The following is an 18977-nucleotide window of genomic DNA, read 5'->3' as shown; positions in this document are numbered from 1 at the left end:
GGGCCACATCCAGCAGGAGCAATGGGGAAATTTCCATGTTCAAGGCCCATTCCTCAGCATTGTGAATTTCAAGATTCATTCTGGAGATTTAAGCTATTGAATAATTTCTTAACAGAAACAGTGTTTTAACAAGATAAAATATTTAGCCACAGTTCCACCATTGCAAAACAGTGAAATATTTTTGTGTCTTTCCTTGTACTCCTTCTGTGAACACATATGTTTTTATATAGTTAAAAATCATGATGCAAACAATTTTTAATAATAACTAGAATGCTAATTCATTATACAAGAAGTATAGGGGACTACCAAACTAGAATGTTCATCATGTTATATAGGAAAAAGCACAAGAAATAGAAGTCAGAAAGACTCTTACCCTCTCTGAAATTCCATATCCTCACTTGAAAATTGCAGTGAAATGTAGTACCTGCTTGTCCTACCTCATGGGAATGTTAAGAGGATATGTACAAGCTATGAGAAATGCAGGAATCCTCTACTAAAAATTGCTTAAATTTAATGGCATAAAAACCTACTCTTCTAGTTTTTAAAACTCTCTTGGTATTTTTATCACACTTGTGCTGATCCCTTAACACATAGGTCAGAATTTTTCTTTCATTTGAGTTCAGTTGTTCAGGAATAAATTGAGGAGAAATCTGGGTGGTGGAAGAATCTTTGTCCAACTTCCTCTGATCATTTTGGATCCCAAACTTAAATGATAATGATGATTCTGACCCTCTGTGGGAGAACAGGACCCTTGGCAACCTTTTTACACCCAAATCCAGAGAGGAATTCAGCTGAGTCCACCCTCCCCCCACTCCAAGGCTTTATTCCTAAAATCCTCACCTCCTCTTCTTTTCCTGGGACCTTGATCTTCTTTTCTTTTTTTTCTTTCTTTTTTTTTTCTTTTTTAAAGATTTTATTTATTTATTTAACAGAGAGAGAGGGAACACAAGCAGGGGGCATGGGAGAGGGAGAGGCAGGCTTCCCGCTGAGCAGGGAGCCCGATGCGGGGCTCGATCCCAGGACCCTGAGATCATGACCTGAGCCGAAGGCAGCCTTAATGACTGAGCCACCCAGGCACCCCCCCCCTTTTTTTTTTTAAGATTTTTTCTTTTCTTTTTTTTTTTAAATAAAAATCCCTATTTTCTTAACCTGGTTATAGAATAAGTCATGAGTATTACAAGAAAATACCAAAAAATATTAACAAGTATTAACCCTATTGTCCAGAACAGCCAATATTAAAGGTTAAGTATATTTTGCCAATATTTTTCCAAGTTATGAATGACTTCTATATAGCCAGAATTATTTTGAATCTAAAACCTTATTTAGTGCCTTTTTTTGCATTTGCTTTGTAATTGGTTTTAGTGACCTCACAGTAGTCTGATCGAGTAGGTACATTTGACCATTCCCCTGCTACTCAACATTAGATTCTTTTCAACCTTGTAGATTATCTTGGGCATTAAGTCTTTTGAATTATTTCCTTAAGAAAGTTTCTCATAAACATTACTAAGTCAAAAAATAAAAACATTTTTAAAGCTTTGTAGATTGTCTTTCAAAAAAAATTGTGGCAGTTCATCCTACCACCACTCCATGAGGGTTTATTTTTACTTTGTCATTGTGATAGATGCAAAGTGGTATTAGTGTTACTTAAATTCCCTGGATTACTAGTAAGGGAAAACATTTTTCATCTCTATATTAGTCATACGTAATTAGTCATATGCATTTTTTCTTGGAAACTATTTACATCTTTTGCCTATTTTCTTTTGGGGCCGTGGTGGCTTTCTTGCTGACTTTTATGAGTTATTTCTATGTTTGATCTATTCTTCTAACATTAGGTGATCTCACAAGCCTCCAAAGCAGATGTCTCAGGGCCATAGTCTAATGCTAGGCAAGATCTCATGTCTCTAATTCCCTAACTCAGCAGACCCAGCACAACGCCCAGTCCTCCTCCTCCTGTGACAGGTGGTGTTCATGTTCAACCTGAAGTCCTCGCCCAGCTCGGGGGAACTGATGTTCATGGAGCGCTACCAGGAGGTGATCCAGGAGCTGTCCCGGGTAGAGCACAAGATTGAAAACCAGAACTCAGATGGCGGTAGCAGCACCATTCGAAGAACAGGCAGTGGCCGTTCCACGCTACAGGCCATTGGCAGCGCTGCAGCTGCAGGTGCCACCACAGGTGGTGAGGTAGCTGGGGGAGGAGGGGGCCGGGGGAACAGCCACCCAAATCATAGGTTCCTCATGCAGGTGAGCAAAAATCCAGAGCAGGACACTTGCCTTGAAGAATAGCAGTCTTGACACATGCAGAGTCCATTTCTAGCTGTGCCCAACTTCCCTGGCCCCGGTGGTCCCATCCCAGCCACTTGAGCTACTCCATTCAGCTTGTCCTGTGGGATTTAAACTGGAGGGTGTGAACGCTGTGTCCCCCATGTGTTTTGATGGCCACTAGCTTGGGCTTTGGGGAAATGGTTGGGAGTTTATTTCCTTCCTATGTAATTATTCTGGGATAAAGCATATCGCTTCACTTTTCTGTAAAGTGAAAAAGTTGTGTATAACACTGATGGCTTAGGATTCACAGGTGTTAATGCCCAACATTGGCTGCACTGCAGAAGCTCATCCTTTCATGATTTCTTGAAAGTGGAATCCTGCCCCACATTTCTATATCTCTTACTGGTCTAGGCTCCACATATCGAGTATCATCACACATTGCTCTTTCTACATTCTCCCAGAAGTTTTCTATACCTCTTCAAAAGAATATCTGCACATCTTTTTTGTTTGTAATATAAATGGGTTCTTAACAATTAAGTCCTGTTTTCTACCTTTTTTTTTTTTTAAGTACTATGTTTTAGAGATTTAGTGATTAGTACATACAAATACACCTCATTCTTTCTCAACCTACCTTTAGATCCCATTGGGAAGAAGCCCCTGATCATCTTGACCATTTTGAGTTTCTCTGGGTCTGCCTTTCCATAACATTGTTTTGAGGCCATAAAGCAGGCTGTAATGATGGTGCTAATATGTACAGAAGATACCTGGTGCAGAAGGATCGCAAACATTATTTTTTTTAAGTAACTACTTTTCAAAATAAAAGTGGTAGTGAGAATCATGTTAACCTCTTGCTTTTTACTCCACTGCTGGGTGTCCAGGGATGGTATTTTACTCCATCTCTGATGTGACTGACAAGCTACTCAGTACCTCTGGAGAACCCATCCCCACGCTCCAGGAGGACTTTTGGATAAGCAATACCCTGGTGGAGGCCACTGCTCCCCTGAGAGAGGTTCTGGAAGACCTCAGTCCCCCTGCCATGGCTGCATTTGACCTCGCTTGCTCTCAGTGCCAGCTCTGGAAAACCTGCAAGCAGCTCTTGGAAACAGCCGAACGACGTCTGAACATTAGCCTTGAGAGCCGGGGTGAGTGTGCTTCTTTAGCTTTATTCCTTCATCCTCAAATGAAGGGATGGGTTTCTGAGATGCCTTGATAAGTTATAATAAGAAGAAAATGCTTACTAGGGAAGGAAGGGACAGGGAGAAAGGAGTACTAGTTAATTTCCTCATGTCCAATCTGGTGGTTTAAATATAATCTGAGACTCTTATCTTCTTACTAGACTTGGCAATCTACAATCATTTAGGGAAATTCTTTTCTGGTTTATAGATAAATTCAAGGAAGAAATACATATTCAAAAATTGTATAAATGGAAATTGTGCCTGTAGACTGCATGCCCCTGCCAGAGCGAACCCCACTTAACCGAAAACCTAGAATAGTCTTGAATTTGTAAACCCGGCATAAGGGAATATTTTATGGATCACACTAGAGGGAGGATTGTATCTTGAGGTTAATAGTGTCCCAGAACGTGTATGTGGAATTCTTGGAGGAATCTGGTATATGAAGGTAGAGGAATGTGAAGAAAGAATTACGAAAAGTTCCACTCCACCCATCCTTGATACACACACCAAACATTGGAAACAGCGCACCTCTCTCAGCAATATGGAGAGAGGAATGGTGAATAGGTTATGATAGGATAGCCCCTCCTAGGCTCAATGATGCGTTAGGAGAAGTTACAGAACTCAGCATATAGTCAGACTCACGGCTAAAATTTATTTCAGCAAAAAGATATGCAGCAAAATCAGCCAAGGGAAAAGGCTAATGGGATAAAGTCTGAAGGAAACCAGGCACAGCTTCCAAGAGTCTTCTCCCTGTGGAGTCACACAGGGGTGTGCTTAATTCCTCCAGCAGTAGTTGTGACAAGTGTGTACAAGGATGCTCGTCAGAGACTCAGTGCCCAAGGCTTTTATGGGGAGGCCATCTCTGCCCACCATGTACCAAAATTCTAGACTCTCAAAAGGGAAGCAGGTGTTCAGCATAAACCACATTGTACACAGTTTAGGCACAGGGGGCCACTCTCATCACTTACGGCATGTTTTGTATCAATGTCAGAAACCATTTACCAGTCAGGTTTGCAGCTGCCAACCAGTGGCAACCTGGCAAGCGAGCCTTTCTAAGGATAGCAGTCACAGGCCTGCTGTGGTACCTCTTTTCTGCACACCTCTACAAATCACTTCTGAGCTTTTGGTTAAAATGTCCTTTAATGGGGGCGCCTGGGTGGCTCAGTTGTTAAGCATCTGCCTTCGGCTCAGGTCATGATCCCAGGGTCCTGGGATTGAGCCCCGCATTGGGCTCCTTGCTTAGCGGGAAGCCTGCTTCTCCCTCTCCCACTCCCCTTGCTTGTGTTCCCTCTCTCGCTGTGTCTCTCTCTCAAATAAAGAAATAAAATCTTTAAAAAAAAAAAAAAAGTCCTTTAATGTTTACATAGTCATAAAGTATACTGTGGCATATGCAGTGATGTTTTTATCACACAATTTCCCTCCCCCTCATCTAGAATTCATATTTGAAGATGAAAGGAGATATTATTCAGATTGAATGGCTGAATAGCCAAAATGGCTTCATGTCAATCAGTTAGGAATTAATTTAGTACCTATTGTGTTTCCAGATTATCTGAAGTATAGGGGGTACAGGAGAGATATAAGGAATAATCTTTGTCCATAAAGTTGTTCGTAGTCTAGTCAGGGTGTCAAGATGCCACTTTAAGCAAAGAGAGAAAACAAATATGATCCCAGCTCACGTTCTCAGCTGAGGACACAACCAGGGCAAATTCACAAGAAGTGATTGGCTTGGGACAGCAGTTCCATAGGAGTGCCAGAGATTCTGGGTCTGCTGCTATTGGCAGTGGAGGCATCATGCCGGAGCTAGCTCTGGAACCTCGGGCACAGAATAAGCCAGGTTAAGCTGGTGTCACCCAAAACGGCAAAGCATACATTTCCTCCTTAACATTGAAGATGATAAAATTTTACAAGTAACTACAGGACTGAGTATCAGTCTTTGAACATGCCTGATTTTTTCTGCATTCCCTCTTCCTTCAATCCTTTTCCAGGTCGACGGCTAGACCACATCCTCCTCAATGCAGATGGCATTCGAGGTTTTCCAGTTGTTCTTCAACAGATCAGTAAGATCCTCAATTATTCCCTTACGTCAGCTGGACAAACTAAATCAGGTGAGCTGCTTTTCTCCCTTTTTGTCTTTGCTCCTGAACTTGGAACATTAGGTCAGCATCAGAGTTCACTTTTTCTCATTTGCTTTCCACAGAGAGTGTAGAAGAAAAAGGACTGGGCCCTCCACGGTGCAGCATTGCTGAGCTGCTTCAGATGTGCTGGCCCAGCCTCACCGAGGACTGTGTGGCCAGCCATGCCACCCTCTCGCAGCAGCTGGATCAGGTCCTCCAGTCGCTGAGAGAGGCACTACAACTGCCAGGTACAGGCCGACTGCGTGGCAGCAGATGAGGGCTGACCTGGGGAGAGGAAACAACCGAGAGTGAAGGAGCACTTGAGAGCAGAGGCTGAGGATTCCGGAACTGGGCTCTTGTGGCCCCCTCGTTAGCCAGGGCATGTCTCAAAGCTAACTCCATGTGTTTCCCCACCACTCAAGTGAAGGGATGCTTAATGCTCCATTAGCTGTTACATCTTTCTGATTCTTAATGAGGGATACATCCAGAAGGTACTTAGTAAATATTGAACAACCTTCCCTAAAAGATTACTGTGCTCTTCATAAAGCCATTCCACCCCAGAGACACTGGGGTAAAAATAGGACTATCCACCGTGATATTTCCAGACTCAAAGCTCTTCCTGCCTGAGAATCACTTGTACAGGCAACCAACGTAGGATTTTATAGTTACCTTATAAGTGTAGCACCTAAGCTGAAGGAGGCCCCATTGATCCAAAGCTGGAAGCACAGACTAAAGCCTCCATCCCTTCTCCTGTCATAACTCCTTCCAGAGCCCAGGAGTACTCCACTCTCCTCGCTGGTGGAGCAGGCAGCCCAGAAAGCTCCAGATGCAGAGGCCCACCCTGTGCACATCCAGACTCAGCTCCTCCAAAAGAACTTGGGCAAACAGACCCCAGCAGGCAGCAGACACACCGACTACATGGGCACCTTTTTCAGTTACTGCAGCACCATGGCTGCAGTTCTCCTTCGGAGCTTGAGCTCTGAGCCTGGTGAGTAGCAAGAAAGAGGAGATGGAGTCATGACTGGCCCAGTGTTTAGAGCAGGGAAGAAGAAAGGTGCACAATTAAAGAGGTTCTGGGTACCGGGGCACCTGCGTGGCTCAGTTGGTTGGGTGTCTGGCTCTTGGTTTAGGCTCAGGTCATGATTGAGGGTTGTGAGATCTAGCCCTGCATCGGGCTTCTCACTGGGCATGGATCCTGCTTGAGAGTCTCTCCCTCTGTCCCAGCTCCCCTTCTCTCTAAAAAAAAAAAAGAGAGAGAGAGGTTCTGGGTACAGCAATAGCCAAGAACACTAGATTTCCAGAATCCTCTCTTACTCATCTCTGTGTTTTATTCATCCTTGTCTCCCCACTGCCTAGTACAGCTGTACAGCACATGGGAGTACTTGATAAATTTTGATTGCATTAATGACAAAAAGTACCTCTCTCAGACCATCATGGATTGAGAACCAGAGAGGATCAAGTCTCTGATATGAGGGCAGGTTCTTACTTGAGTCCACAGAGCGAGTATTGCGTACACTTTAGTCATGTTGAAGAGAGCAGGATGAGCTATTTGTGGCTAGACCTACCCACTAAAGTCTGTCTGTGGTTGGAAGTCTTTAGAGCATAGTAAGGTGTAAACTTGCAGTTGGGGTCATGTCGAGAATACCCTTTACATAGAAAGTATCAACAGAAGGGCTCTCAATGTAGTCTTTTTTTTTTTCCCTAAGTTGTGATTTGTTTTTGTTTTTGTTTTTGTTTTTTGAGAGAGAGAGAGAGAGCAGAGTAAGAGAGAGAATGAGCGGGGGGGGGTGGGGGCTCAGAGGGAGAGGGAGAAGCAGACCTCCCGCTGAGCGGGGAGCCTGATGCAGGGCTCAATCCCAGGACCCGGAGATCATAACCTGAGCCGAAGGCACACACTTAACCAACTGAGCCACCAGGTGCCCCTCAATGTAGTCTTCATTTTGACATTACTCTTTTTTATTAATTCTGGGAAACAGGTCTCTGAGCTGTTACAGTCAGTGGTGAAAACAAAAGTCACTTTATCTTTGCAGATCACTTGGAGGTCAAGGTAGGAAATCCATTTGTTCTCCTGCAACAGAGCTCTTCCCAACTTGTGTCACACCTCCTGCTTGAGCAACAAGTTCCCCCAGACAGGTAGGAGCTACTCTGTGGGAGTTAAGCCTTCCTAACTATTTCGTTTCATTAAGGAATGCCAGGGCTCAGTGGGGTTGTGCCTGAATTCAGTACAGAGAGTGGGGATTTCTTCCAGACTTTTCCCTTAATTTGCATTTATTCTTACACAGCTACATTAAAATTCAATTTCAGTTCACCTCATGTCTTTCTGTTTTGCCACCTCTCGCAACATTTATATTACAAGCATAAAATTAAAGGGTGAATCTTCATTTATGAAAAAGCAGAAGTCCAAAAATTGGATAACTCATTAGTTGGCTACACTATAGGAAAACAAGCATTCTCATAGATTGCTGGTGGGATATAAATTGGTACAGCCCCTGTGGGACGACCATTTGTCCCTATTTATTAAAAAAAAAAAAAAAAACTTGTATACCCTTTGACCTAGCAATCCACATTGGGGAATTTATCCTGTGGCTTTACTGACCCGTGAAAAATTATATATATATACAGAGTCGTTTTGTTACAGCCTTATATGTAATAGTAACAGATAAGAAAAATCCACTGTTCAGTAATAGAAGACTAAAATTATGGCTCAACCCATAATGTAATACTATGTAGACGTAAATAGGAATGAGGGGGTCTCTGCAGAGGGATGTGGACAGATCTCCCAGATAGGTTATCAAGTGAAAAAGCAAGAGCAGAGCAGTGTGTCTAATAGGCTACTGTTCATGTGGGGAGAAAAGAGGGAGAGCAAGAGTAACAAAGAGGCTGCATTTACATTTCATTGTATAAACAAAGAAATTCCGAGCTTAGATAATATGCCTATGTACTCAGGTCTTGCGCATCTTCTGCTTCTCTCCCTCTAGGCTGGCAGCCCTTCTGGCCCGAGAGGGGCTCAGCCTGAGTGTGCCAAAGGTCATCGTTAACTGCTGCTGTGAGCCTCTTGCCCTTTGCTCTTCCCGGCAAAGCCAGCAAACGTCATCCCTTCTGACCCACCTGGGTGTCCTGGTCCAGCTACATACCTCCCACTGCCTGGAGGACCTCCCACTTTCTACACTGAGCTCCCCAAAGCCAACTGGGAATTCCACATTGGAGAGAAAGCCCCACTCCTCCCCAAGGGATTCATCACTCCCAGCCCTTACATCCTCTGCCTTGGGCTTCCTTAAGTCCCGCTCAAAGCTGCTGGCCACAGTGGCCTGTCTGGGGGCTTCCCAGGGGCTAAAGCTCACCAAGCCCAGCTTGTCATGGAAGGAGCTTCGTGGCCGCAGGGAGGTGCCTCTCAGTGCAGAGCAGGTAGCCCAGGAGTGTGAGCACCTCCTAGAACAGTTTCCTATGCTCAAGGCCTCCCTCCTGGCTGCCTGGGAGCCGCTACGACAGTCCACCGAGCAGGGACAGAGCCTGGCAGTGAGTCTCTGTGGCCGGGCCAGTCTCTCTACTGTCCTCCTGGGCCTACACTCTCCCAGTGCCCTAGATGTGCTCACCGAAGCCTTCGAGGAAGCCCTGGTGGCCAGAGATTGGCCCCAAGCCCTTCAGCTCACGGAAGTGTATGGGCGAGACATGGATGACTTGAGCAACATAAAAGATGCGGTCCTGAGCTGTGCCACGGCATGTGGTAAGCAGAAGGCTATGCCTCCCCCTTCACTGGTGGTAACAACATTGAGCATTCAATGAGTGTATCATCGCATTTGATCCCCACAGGAACTCTAGAGAAAGCTGCCACTGTAATCTCATCATATTAAAAGGAGACTGTGGCTCAGAGGATAGGAAACTTGCCCGGGATAAGTGGTAGAGCAGAGCTTAGAACCCCACTCTGTCTAACTTTATTGTTTTTTTTTAAGATTTTATTTATTTATTTGAGAGAGAGAGCACGAGCAGCGGGGAGGGGCAGAGGGAGAGGGAGAAGCAGACTCCCAGCTAAGCTAAGAGCCCGATGCAGTACTCAATCCCAGGACCCTGGGATCATGACCTGAGCCAAAGGCAGATGCTTGATCGACTAAGCCATCCAGGCACCCTCCATCTAACTTTAGAACAGGCACTCATAGCCAGTATCCTCAACACTGCATATCAGAATCACTAGAAAATTCTATAAACTACAAATATCTGAACCCAACCCCCCAGAAGCCCAAGATGGTATTCAGGCAAGTGTTGACCTTTGGAGACCATATAGTCTCCGTTGCAACTACTCAACTCTGCCATTATAGAATGAAAGCAGCCAGAGATGATACATAAACAAATGAGGATGGATATATTCTAATACAACTTTATATGTAAAAACAGACTGGGGGCGCCTGGTTGACTCCCTCAGTGGAGCATGCGACTCTTGATCTCGGGGTTGTGAGTTTAAGCCCCATGTTGGGTGTAGAGATTACTTAAAATCTTTAAAAAACAAACCCAAAAACAGACCATAGGCCTGTTTGACTACCCCTATTTTAAAAGCTCCCAATGAGGCAGCTCGCTCTTTCTTTTTTTTTTTTTTTTTAAAGATTTTATTTATTTATTTGCGAGAGAGAATGAGAGACAGAGAGCGCGAGAGGAAGGAGGGTCAGAGGGAGAAGCAGACTCCCCGCTGAGCAGGGAGCCCGATGCGGGACTCGATCCCGGGACTCCAGGATCATGACCTGAGCCGAAGGCAGTCGCTTAACCGACTGAGCCACCCAGGCGCCCAAGGCAGCTCTTTCTGCCCACAGGTCCTGTCCCCGTGCTTTAATAAAACCACTTTTTGCACTGGAAAAAAGTAAATAAGAGCTCCCAAAGAGCTTTCAAGGGAGTTGAGAGCAATGACCTGTAACACTCCACTGGCAGTGGGGGGAGAGGGGGGTGGCCAAGAGTTGGGCAGGCCGTAGGAAATGGCTTCTCCGGCGGGGGGTGCTTGGCTGCCCTGTGGAAAGGAGAAACTCCCTTCTGGAAAATGTAGAGAAATCCACTGACTGGCTGTGCAGTCTTAATTGCTTTGAGTCTATTTTCAGATCTGTGAAATGGGTGTAGGAAAGAAAGATCTAAGTAATAATGACAGAGGGCATGGAGGGAGTGAAACTGGTTTACCTGAAATAACTTTGGAGGAGTTCTTTGTGGCACAGAGTGGAAATTGCAGGGAAAACTAAAAGTTCCACCTACAAGCTCAGTCTGACCCAGTGCTATCTGTGCAGCACAAAATATGGAGAGCTTCATGTGTTTTCTAGCTCTTCTTTCTCCATTCCTTCCTTCTCCCTTTCTTCCTTTTTCTTCCTCTCCTTTCTCCTTTTCTCTCTTTTCAGAAAGTGTCATGACTGTGATTAAGTTTGCAAAAAGAGAAACATACAGGCATATAGCATTTGTCCTTTTCATATAATGGTTCCAAGTATAAAAATTAAAGTCAGATGGATCGTAAGGATCCTCCAAGCTCCTGTTTTATGAAATTGAACAAAGCCCTTCTCTAAGGAGTAGCCTGGACTCTTGAGCTCTTCCAGTGCCAGGCTTGCTACCTCTGGGCATCTTTTCATCTTGTAGACAAAGAAGGTTGGCAGTTCCTGTTCCCTGTGAAGGACGCATCTCTGCGAAGTCGGCTAACCCTACGGTTTGTGGACAGGTGGCCCCTGGAGTGGTGCTTGGAGATCCTGGCGTACTGCATCTCAGACACAACTGTCCAAGATGGACTAAAGCGTGAGCTACAGAGAAAGCTGGCAGAGCTGCGGATGTATCAGAAGGTATGGCTCCCAGCATCAGGAGAAAGGAAATAGGCTTCCCACTGTATTACCAACTCCAGCCTGTTCTCATGTGATGCTGGATTTTAAGAAACAGACGATCTGGGCCTGGCTTTTTTTTCTGCATCTGGCTTCTGTTTTTAGGTGAACAACAAAGAGAGACCTTATATCTATTTTCTATGTTATTTTCCTCTGGTAATTTTAAATATGTACGCATCAGACAAGGATAGTAATAACAGTCCACAAAGCCTCTTTCACATGTATACTTGAGTTTTGTGCATGTTTTATGTCTGTTATGTGTTCCTTGTTGTTCAAGAGTTCTTATAGAGCTTAATCTCTATTATGTCTTTTTTAAAGATGGTTTTAAATTTCAAGAGCCGTTTTGAAAGGCTGCGTGGAAGTGACAGTTTAAAAATGAAAGATTGTTTGGGGATGTGTGTTATATTCAAGATCAAGAGGCCCAGGGAGACAGATTTAGGTGGTATGGCTACATAGCAAGTATAAAGTTTATGCTAATTTTTCCACGTATACTTGGAACCAAACAGAGTCCAGAGACCCAGCAGAGCAAGTAAAGATAGCAGATGAGAAAGATCTTCTTTCCACTCTTCCTCAGCACTTTTCATGCGAGCTAAAATGCTTGCATGAAGGGCAATCCCACAGAGCATTCAAGCTGGAAGAATATTTTGGGTAGAGTTTTTAAGATGGAGGAGCATGGGACAAGTGACCCCAGGAGTTTGAACAAGCTATGAAGCACAGAAGCCTCTGCGAATTGCTCTCATAAGTGAAAGGCCCCAATCCTGGCCTCCCCGCTCAGCCTTTGCTCCGAGGATACCTCCTGGATATGTTCACTCACCTTTCCAGTCTTTGCCTCATTTGCTTTAATTCTTCCTCTCTCCTGGCAAGTTTTGACAGCTTGACATTGGGACAAAAACCTAGGGGTGGCCCATCCCTGGAAACTCGATGACTTGTTCGTGGAGGGGGAAGCTGCAGTGTAGTTTGATAGTTCTTCCTGTCTTTCCTTAGATTCTAGGTTTGCAGGCTACCCCAGTGTGGTGTGACTGGCAGAGCCTGAGGAACTGTTGCATTGAGGACCCATCAACTGTCATGAACATGATTCTAGAAGCAAAGGTACTATTTTCCTGAGTGGTATTCCCCTTTCTCCCCTTCTTGGAGTTGCACCTCCTTACCTGGTTGTGTAGACCCCTTTCCGCATGTCAGTGTCCACATTTTTTTGGTAACTACATCACATTTTTTTTTCTTTTTGTGTGTGTGAAATTTACCAATGTACAGAGAAGTGTAGAGAATAATACAATGGATGCGTTTGTACTATCACCCTACACGGTATATACTGAGTACAGAATGTAGAGCTACTGGTGGACTTGTTGAATCATCAGGCATGAGCATCTGCACCTTTACTGAGACATTGCAAATTGCTCTTAAGATCAGTACGTTTGTAGTTCCTGTTACTCCACATCCTTATGGCATTTGATATTGTCCAACTTCTCCCTTTGTGCCAGTAGGATGGTATCTCATGACTGTTTGAATTTACATTTCCATGATTACTAATGACCTTGAATGCCTTTTCATATATTTATTGAACATTTGAGTGCTAAATAGAATTTTATTTATTCTTTAAGGAGCCGATATACCATAGTTCAAAATGTGGTTGTGCTCATTCAGATGTTCATGCATTGAAGAAACCTTTATTGACCATGTATTATTTGCCACTGTAGTAGATGGTGGTGAAACAAAGATAACTAAGCTTAGTCCTTGACCTTGTGTGGCTCACATTTTGGGAAGAGGGGTGATATGGCACACATCCCTAGATGATTGCGATATATCAAGTGACAGAAGTAAACCCAGACTGTGGTGGGAGCACAGGCAGGGCACCTGATGTAGCCTGAGAAACAAGCATCCTGAACAAGGTGGCCCCAGGCAGAGTTGTGGGGAAGGCATTCCAGATGGCACCATATTAAAATACTCGGGCAAAGCCTCGGGAATTCCATTTTCTGAAACTTTAATCCAAGGTTCACAAATTGGGGTTGGGGAGTAGCAGACAGGGACATGGACAGAATCCATGCCCAGCATGTATGTTTGGCCCATGCAATATTGGTCTGTTGAATTTGATTTTTTCATGTTAATTTTATTGCCAACATTTTAAAATAGGGAAATTTTTTAATTTAAAAAAATTTTTTTTGGTTTTTTGAAGTTTGGCAATACTGGGTTTGCACATTCATATGGCAACGGAGCTGAGTATGCACTATCTCCTTTGTGTTTTGTTCTTTATGTTAATTCCAGCATAATTGACATTTAGTATTATATTAGTTTCATTGTACAATATACTGATTCAACAATTCTATCCATTACTCGGCACTGTCTCCTTTGGACAATCTTAGTCTTCCCCACTTCCTTAATATCTCCCCAGGGCTGACATGAAGTGTCAGTGACTTCATGTCTCCTGTTTCTTTTTTATGCTAGATCTCAGAGGAAAGTGATATCATTAATCATCAAGCTACTTTGGTATTTTCATAACTCCCTTGGCACTCTAGTCCTTTGAGTTTATGAGCCCACTTTAATCCCAGAGTGAAGTTCCCATCAGCACTTAACCAAACTTTCCTGGGGGCTTTAGCAGACTCAAGACTGCTGAGAAAAATCAGGCAAAAGCTGGATGTGTGACAAGGTCAGTGATTAAAAGGGACTGAAGCCGTGTGTGTTTCCTTCCAGGAATATGGACTGTGTGAGGAGTGGGGCTGCCTCTACCCAATTCCAAGAGAGCATTTAATCAGCCTACATCAGAAGCATCTTCTCCACCTTCTAGAAAGAGGAGATCATGAAAAGGCTCTGCAAGTAAGGCTCTGTCTCTTTCCATTTTTCTTTTGGGATAAGACAAAAAGGTCAGTCAAATCAGATGGCTTTGTTCATGCTGAATACCATGCAAAGCATTTGCAATCTCAGATCTACCGCTTCATGTCCTTCAGGAGTCCTTCTTGGCCTCAAGATGATTGTAGTCCTCTTCAGTGAAGGTACCTAGCCCTGCCTTTAATGCCTGATGGTCAGCAGGATCGAGGATTCTGCTAAACTGGTCAAAGTCATCATTTGTGAAGCTGCAGGGGTGGTGAAAGAAAAAGTGCAGAGAAGGGATTAGTCCAAAATTAATAAACCTAAATGTTCCATTCCCAAATAAAATAAGGCTGGCCTGAGTTCTTTATGGGCTTTCACCTTTCTCCTCTACCCTTCTCTTACAATAGCTCCTGCGAAGAATTCCTGATCCCACAATGTGCCTTGAGGTCACAGAGCAATCCCTTGACCAGCACCCTAGCTTGGCCGCTTCTCACTTCCTGGCCAACTACCTCACCACGCACTTCTACGGAGAACTGACTGCTGTCCGACGCCGTGAAATCCAGGCACTGTACATGGGATCCAAGGTCAGGAAAGAAGCGGGGGAGTTGGGAAGGCATGCCTGGAGGAGAGACCACTGGCCCAGCTCCCGCTTCAGAACTTAACCTTTCAATGGCTCTTCTCCCAGACATCTGTCATTCTTGGCCTATGCTATATAAAACCTTTATCCAGCAGCCCACTCCTTCATCCCTTAGGAGTTGTCATTCTCTTACTGCCTTGTCTCCAAAGTGAATTCTACATGGCCCTCTTAAGTTCTCTTTGTGGTTTCCCTGGTATCTGCTAGATCAGTGTTCTCAATGTAGACCATGTAGTAGAATCACCTGGACTTGGGGAAAAAAAAAAAAACAACTGTTGACCTTTACCCCAGATCAATTAAAACTGAATCTCTTGGGACAGGGCCTGCCTATCTTCCAAAGAGATTCTGAGGTAAGGATTTCATACTACTGCTTAATAACCTACTCTATGCTAAAAAAAAAAAAAAGAGTTAATTCTCTAGGTAATGAGGTCCTTACCTTTGATGTGTAACCTCGGAGACACTAATGGAAGAAATTACAAACTAGAAAAAGTAATCTGGAGAAGGGGGGTTTGGGGAGAAATGGGGCCCTCTGACACTGTTCTAATGATTCTGATTGGCAGTCATATCTACCACTCCATGAGTATGGAACTCGCCTCACAAATAGAACGAGTGCTGGGAGAACCATCAATATGAGCACTGACTCACTTGTTAAGAGTTCAACTACATAAAATGTTCCTAAAGAAGATGCACTCTTTTTTTTTTTTTTTTTTGATGCACTGTAACTAAATGGGGGGAATCCTTGAAAACGCAATGAGCAGAGCCAGTGGACCTATTTCAAGCCTAGTGATAATAGTCTCTAGGAGTGTAGAGACATCATTTACCTCCAGGACACTGGAGGTACTAGGTTTAGGCAGCCTACTGATATCACCTTATATTGCTCATTCTAATTAAGCCTCAGATAGACAGAATGGTGGCTTTAAGGATCAGGTAGAGTTCAACTATACCTGGAGGTGCCACCTGTGGGTCAAACCCAGTCCTCAGCCTGCTTTTGTGAATCAGGTTCTTTTGGAACATAAATTCGTATACTCATTTACATATGGCCTTTGGCTGCTTTCACACCCCACTGGCAGAGCTAAATAGTTCCCACAGAGACTTCATGGCCCATGAAGCCTAAAATACATATTATCTGACCCCTTACAGAGAAAGTTAGCCAACCTCTCACCTGAAGTACTTCTTGATTGCCACCTGAAAGATTGAAATAGGAGTTCAGCCTTGCTTCCAGAAAGACTACTAGCCAGCCCTAGTAGTTGGCCATGTGCCTTTGGTCCCTGCTCCCCTTCCCCCTCCCAGTAAGAACCTTGGATTCCTTCTGAAATGTTCTAATGATTGTTTTCTTTACTCTGTGGATCTACCCTACAAACAGGTTCTGCTGACCCTACCTGAGCCACACCGGGCCAGCTACTCCCACTTGTCCTCTAACCCCCTCCTCATGCTGGAGCAGCTACTCATGAACATGAAAGTGGATTGGGCCACTGTGGCTGTGCAGACTCTGCACCAGCTGCTGGCCGGGCAGGAGATTGGCTTCACCATGGATGACGTTGACTCACTGCTCTCCAGATATGCGGCAAAAGCCTTGGACTTCCCATACTCTCTGAGGGAGAAACGATCAGGTAACTGCCAACATCCTAATGGCGGCTCCACCTGGAGGAGGAAACACCGTACCACATCCTTAGTTATAATTTGTCTTCATTTATTATTTTGAGCTGATCAAGAATGAAAAGAATGCACTTCCATAGAGATAGCTCTTTGCTATACAGGAGACCTCTTGGCCTTGGAGGAAGTGGCAGGCTAACCAGAATTATAGTATGGTAGATTACCACTATGCAAACATAAAGGTCTGGGAAACAAAACATGCTGGGAGTGGTCTCTGTCTGGCCTTGGCGCAGTGGACTCTTATGTACCATCATTCTGTATTGAGGGCATACGCTGTTCCCAGGGTCACATCAGATACCACTAGTACGTGAGCCGAGCCTCTTCCAGAATGAAGAAAATGAAATAATTATAGGCTGATGTTCCCAGACAGCTTTTTGTTCTCTTACTCTCTACCCTCCAGGGCCATCATTTAAATGTCTTCTATTTCCCTTGGGGCATTTTTAGATTTATTTTGTAAACTTCTAACAGCTACTTCATTATTTCATGCGTCTAAACATAGTTTGCTTTTTGAGGCGTTGAAGAAGCATGCTTGCTGTTGTCTTGGAAGTACCTCCGCCAGGCTTTTTACACCTGGCAGAATCATGGGATGACAGCAAAGCAGCAGGGCTTTAAATTAAATGTCTAGCAGAGTGAGTAAAGATGCTTATGGTAGGATGATATTTTGTCAGCATTTTCCCTCTCTCCAGATTCTGTGACTCACCTCCAGGAAATCAGTCAAGTTTCAGACCTGGAGACCTTGTCTAGATCCCCGTCGGCAGAGTTTTCTGCCGCTGCTGCAGCTGTTCCTGGTAAGGACAGGTTCTGAGAGTTATCCATGGTTTAGTTCAAACTTGCCTAATTCTGACTTTCTGATTCTTTTGCCTCTTTTTTCATTTCCAGTTACGGTATTCTTGTTTTTGGTTCATTCCAGCTTTGTATATCCCAGAAAATTTAACAATAAATTCTTGTTATTTGCAGTAGTATTTCTATAAGATCTCTGCAAACACTGAATTAGCAAATACTGAACCATTGCTCGTAGGGAAAATGTGTGTGTGTGTGTGTGTGTGTGTGTGTGAGACTTAGATTGAAATTGAAATTGAAAACAATTCATCCCGGTAGATTTTATTTTATTTTACCAAAGAGAAAAAGAGGTTTAGAAGTGTTAAAGTGACTTGCCTGAGGCAAACCCATTAATGAGTGCCTAATGAGAGTTTGGGATTGAGACCCTGTCCAGCTCGCCCGAGAGCCGGAACTTCTTTCACCACCCCACACTGTCCCCTACCATCTCCATCCCCCATCACCTCTGTATGAGAACTGAAATAAGAAAGCAGAACATCACCTTGTTCATCCTCAGATGAGAACCTGCATGTCAGGTGTCTCAAATTATTCACTCTGCCCATGTCTACAAGGGCACTGCCAATACTGATTTTGAGGTTACAAGTAAATTTTGGTTGGGCAAATGCACAAATACAGACTCTGCTAATAGGGAGGATAAAGTATATTCAGTCCTCACGATCATTCTGTCACTCTGCTGCAAGTTCGTTATTTATGTCTGTTACCTACACAGGGCACAGGCTCCTTCAAGACCTCAGCCGTGTCTTGATCACTCCTTTTCACCACCCCCTTCTCCCCCAGTCCCTGGCCCCTTGCACAATGGCCTACAGTCCTCAGAGGAAGCTTCAGCAAGTGTTTGTTTTGCCAACAGTCAAGGGCACGGGATTCCAGGGGGAGATATATGGGCACTGCAAAGAGTCAGTATGTTTTTCAGTTCTCTTTTTCTGTGACCTGCCAACCTTTCTCTGCTAGGTGACAGGAAATTTCCTTAGATACCATAAAGCAAAGATGGTGGCATTTCATGGCCGTACTTTGAAAATTAGCCATGCTTTACAGTAACCAGCAGACCTGAGGGAAGGGCTCAGACTTATAGGTATACGAACAGCCTCATGCATCTGCATATGACAGCCTGAGCACCTTTGGTTTACTTTTTTTTTTTTAGCTTTTTATTGTGGACATTTTCCAATATACAAAAGTAGAATAGTATACTGAGGTCTCACATACCTATGGCCCAACTACAATAATTACCATCTCACAATGGCCATTCTTGTTCCATTATACCCTTATGCCACTACCGGGTTATTTTGAAGCAAGTGCTAGATTTCATATGATTTTGTTTATAAACATATCAGTATATATCTCTAAAAGGTAAGGATATTTACAAAACAAAACCGTAACATCATCATCATACCTAAAAACGAATGATTTCTTACTATTACCAACTATCCAGTCAGCATTCACATTTCCCCAGTTGTCTCAATTTTTTTTTAGAATTGTTTTTTCTAGAATCAAAATCTAAATAATGTCCACACATGGCATTTAGCTAAAATACCTCTCAGGTCTCTTTTAATCAATTTGGTTCCCCTACCTCTTTTTTATCTGTGGAGGAAACTAGCTCATTTGTCCTGTAGAGCTTCCCACATGCTAGATTTCACTGATGGCCACCCTGCAGTCTGGGTCTCAGTCCTCTCTA

General features: G+C 43.9%; 1 protein-coding gene across 8 annotated transcripts in view; it reads left to right on the top strand.

Annotated features, from left to right (window-relative positions):
- ZFYVE26 (zinc finger FYVE-type containing 26) overlaps positions 1 to 18977 on the top strand; it is a 71779-nt gene that overhangs the window by 21035 nt on the left and 31767 nt on the right. For 5 of the 8 annotated variants that reach the window (XM_064571226.1, XM_064571221.1, XM_064571219.1 and 2 more), the window contains exons 15-27: positions 1960 to 2161; positions 3141 to 3404; positions 5423 to 5542; positions 5635 to 5799; positions 6321 to 6539; positions 7582 to 7684; positions 8530 to 9275; positions 11150 to 11346; positions 12367 to 12471; positions 14068 to 14190; positions 14592 to 14768; positions 16182 to 16428; positions 17140 to 17259. In XM_064571226.1, coding sequence (XP_064427296.1) covers positions 1960 to 2161; positions 3141 to 3404; positions 5423 to 5542; positions 5635 to 5799; positions 6321 to 6539; positions 7582 to 7684; positions 8530 to 9275; positions 11150 to 11346; positions 12367 to 12471; positions 14068 to 14190; positions 14592 to 14768; positions 16182 to 16428; positions 17140 to 17259 — 2788 coding nt within the window. The remainder of the gene's footprint in view (positions 1 to 1959; positions 2162 to 3140; positions 3405 to 5422; positions 5543 to 5634; positions 5800 to 6320; positions 6540 to 7581; positions 7685 to 8529; positions 9276 to 11149; positions 11347 to 12366; positions 12472 to 14067; positions 14191 to 14591; positions 14769 to 16181; positions 16429 to 17139; positions 17260 to 18977) is intronic. The other 3 variants (XM_045901067.3, XM_064571220.1, XM_064571224.1) reach the window with 1 other exon arrangement.

The sequence above is a fragment of the Mirounga angustirostris genome, unplaced genomic scaffold (assembly GCF_029215605.1).
Source record: "Mirounga angustirostris isolate CCGP_5_RB_7025 unplaced genomic scaffold, mMirAng1.0.hap1 SCAF_9, whole genome shotgun sequence".
Classification (NCBI taxonomy): Eukaryota; Metazoa; Chordata; class Mammalia; order Carnivora; family Phocidae; genus Mirounga; species Mirounga angustirostris.
This window is presented reverse-complemented; position numbering and strand designations above follow the sequence as displayed.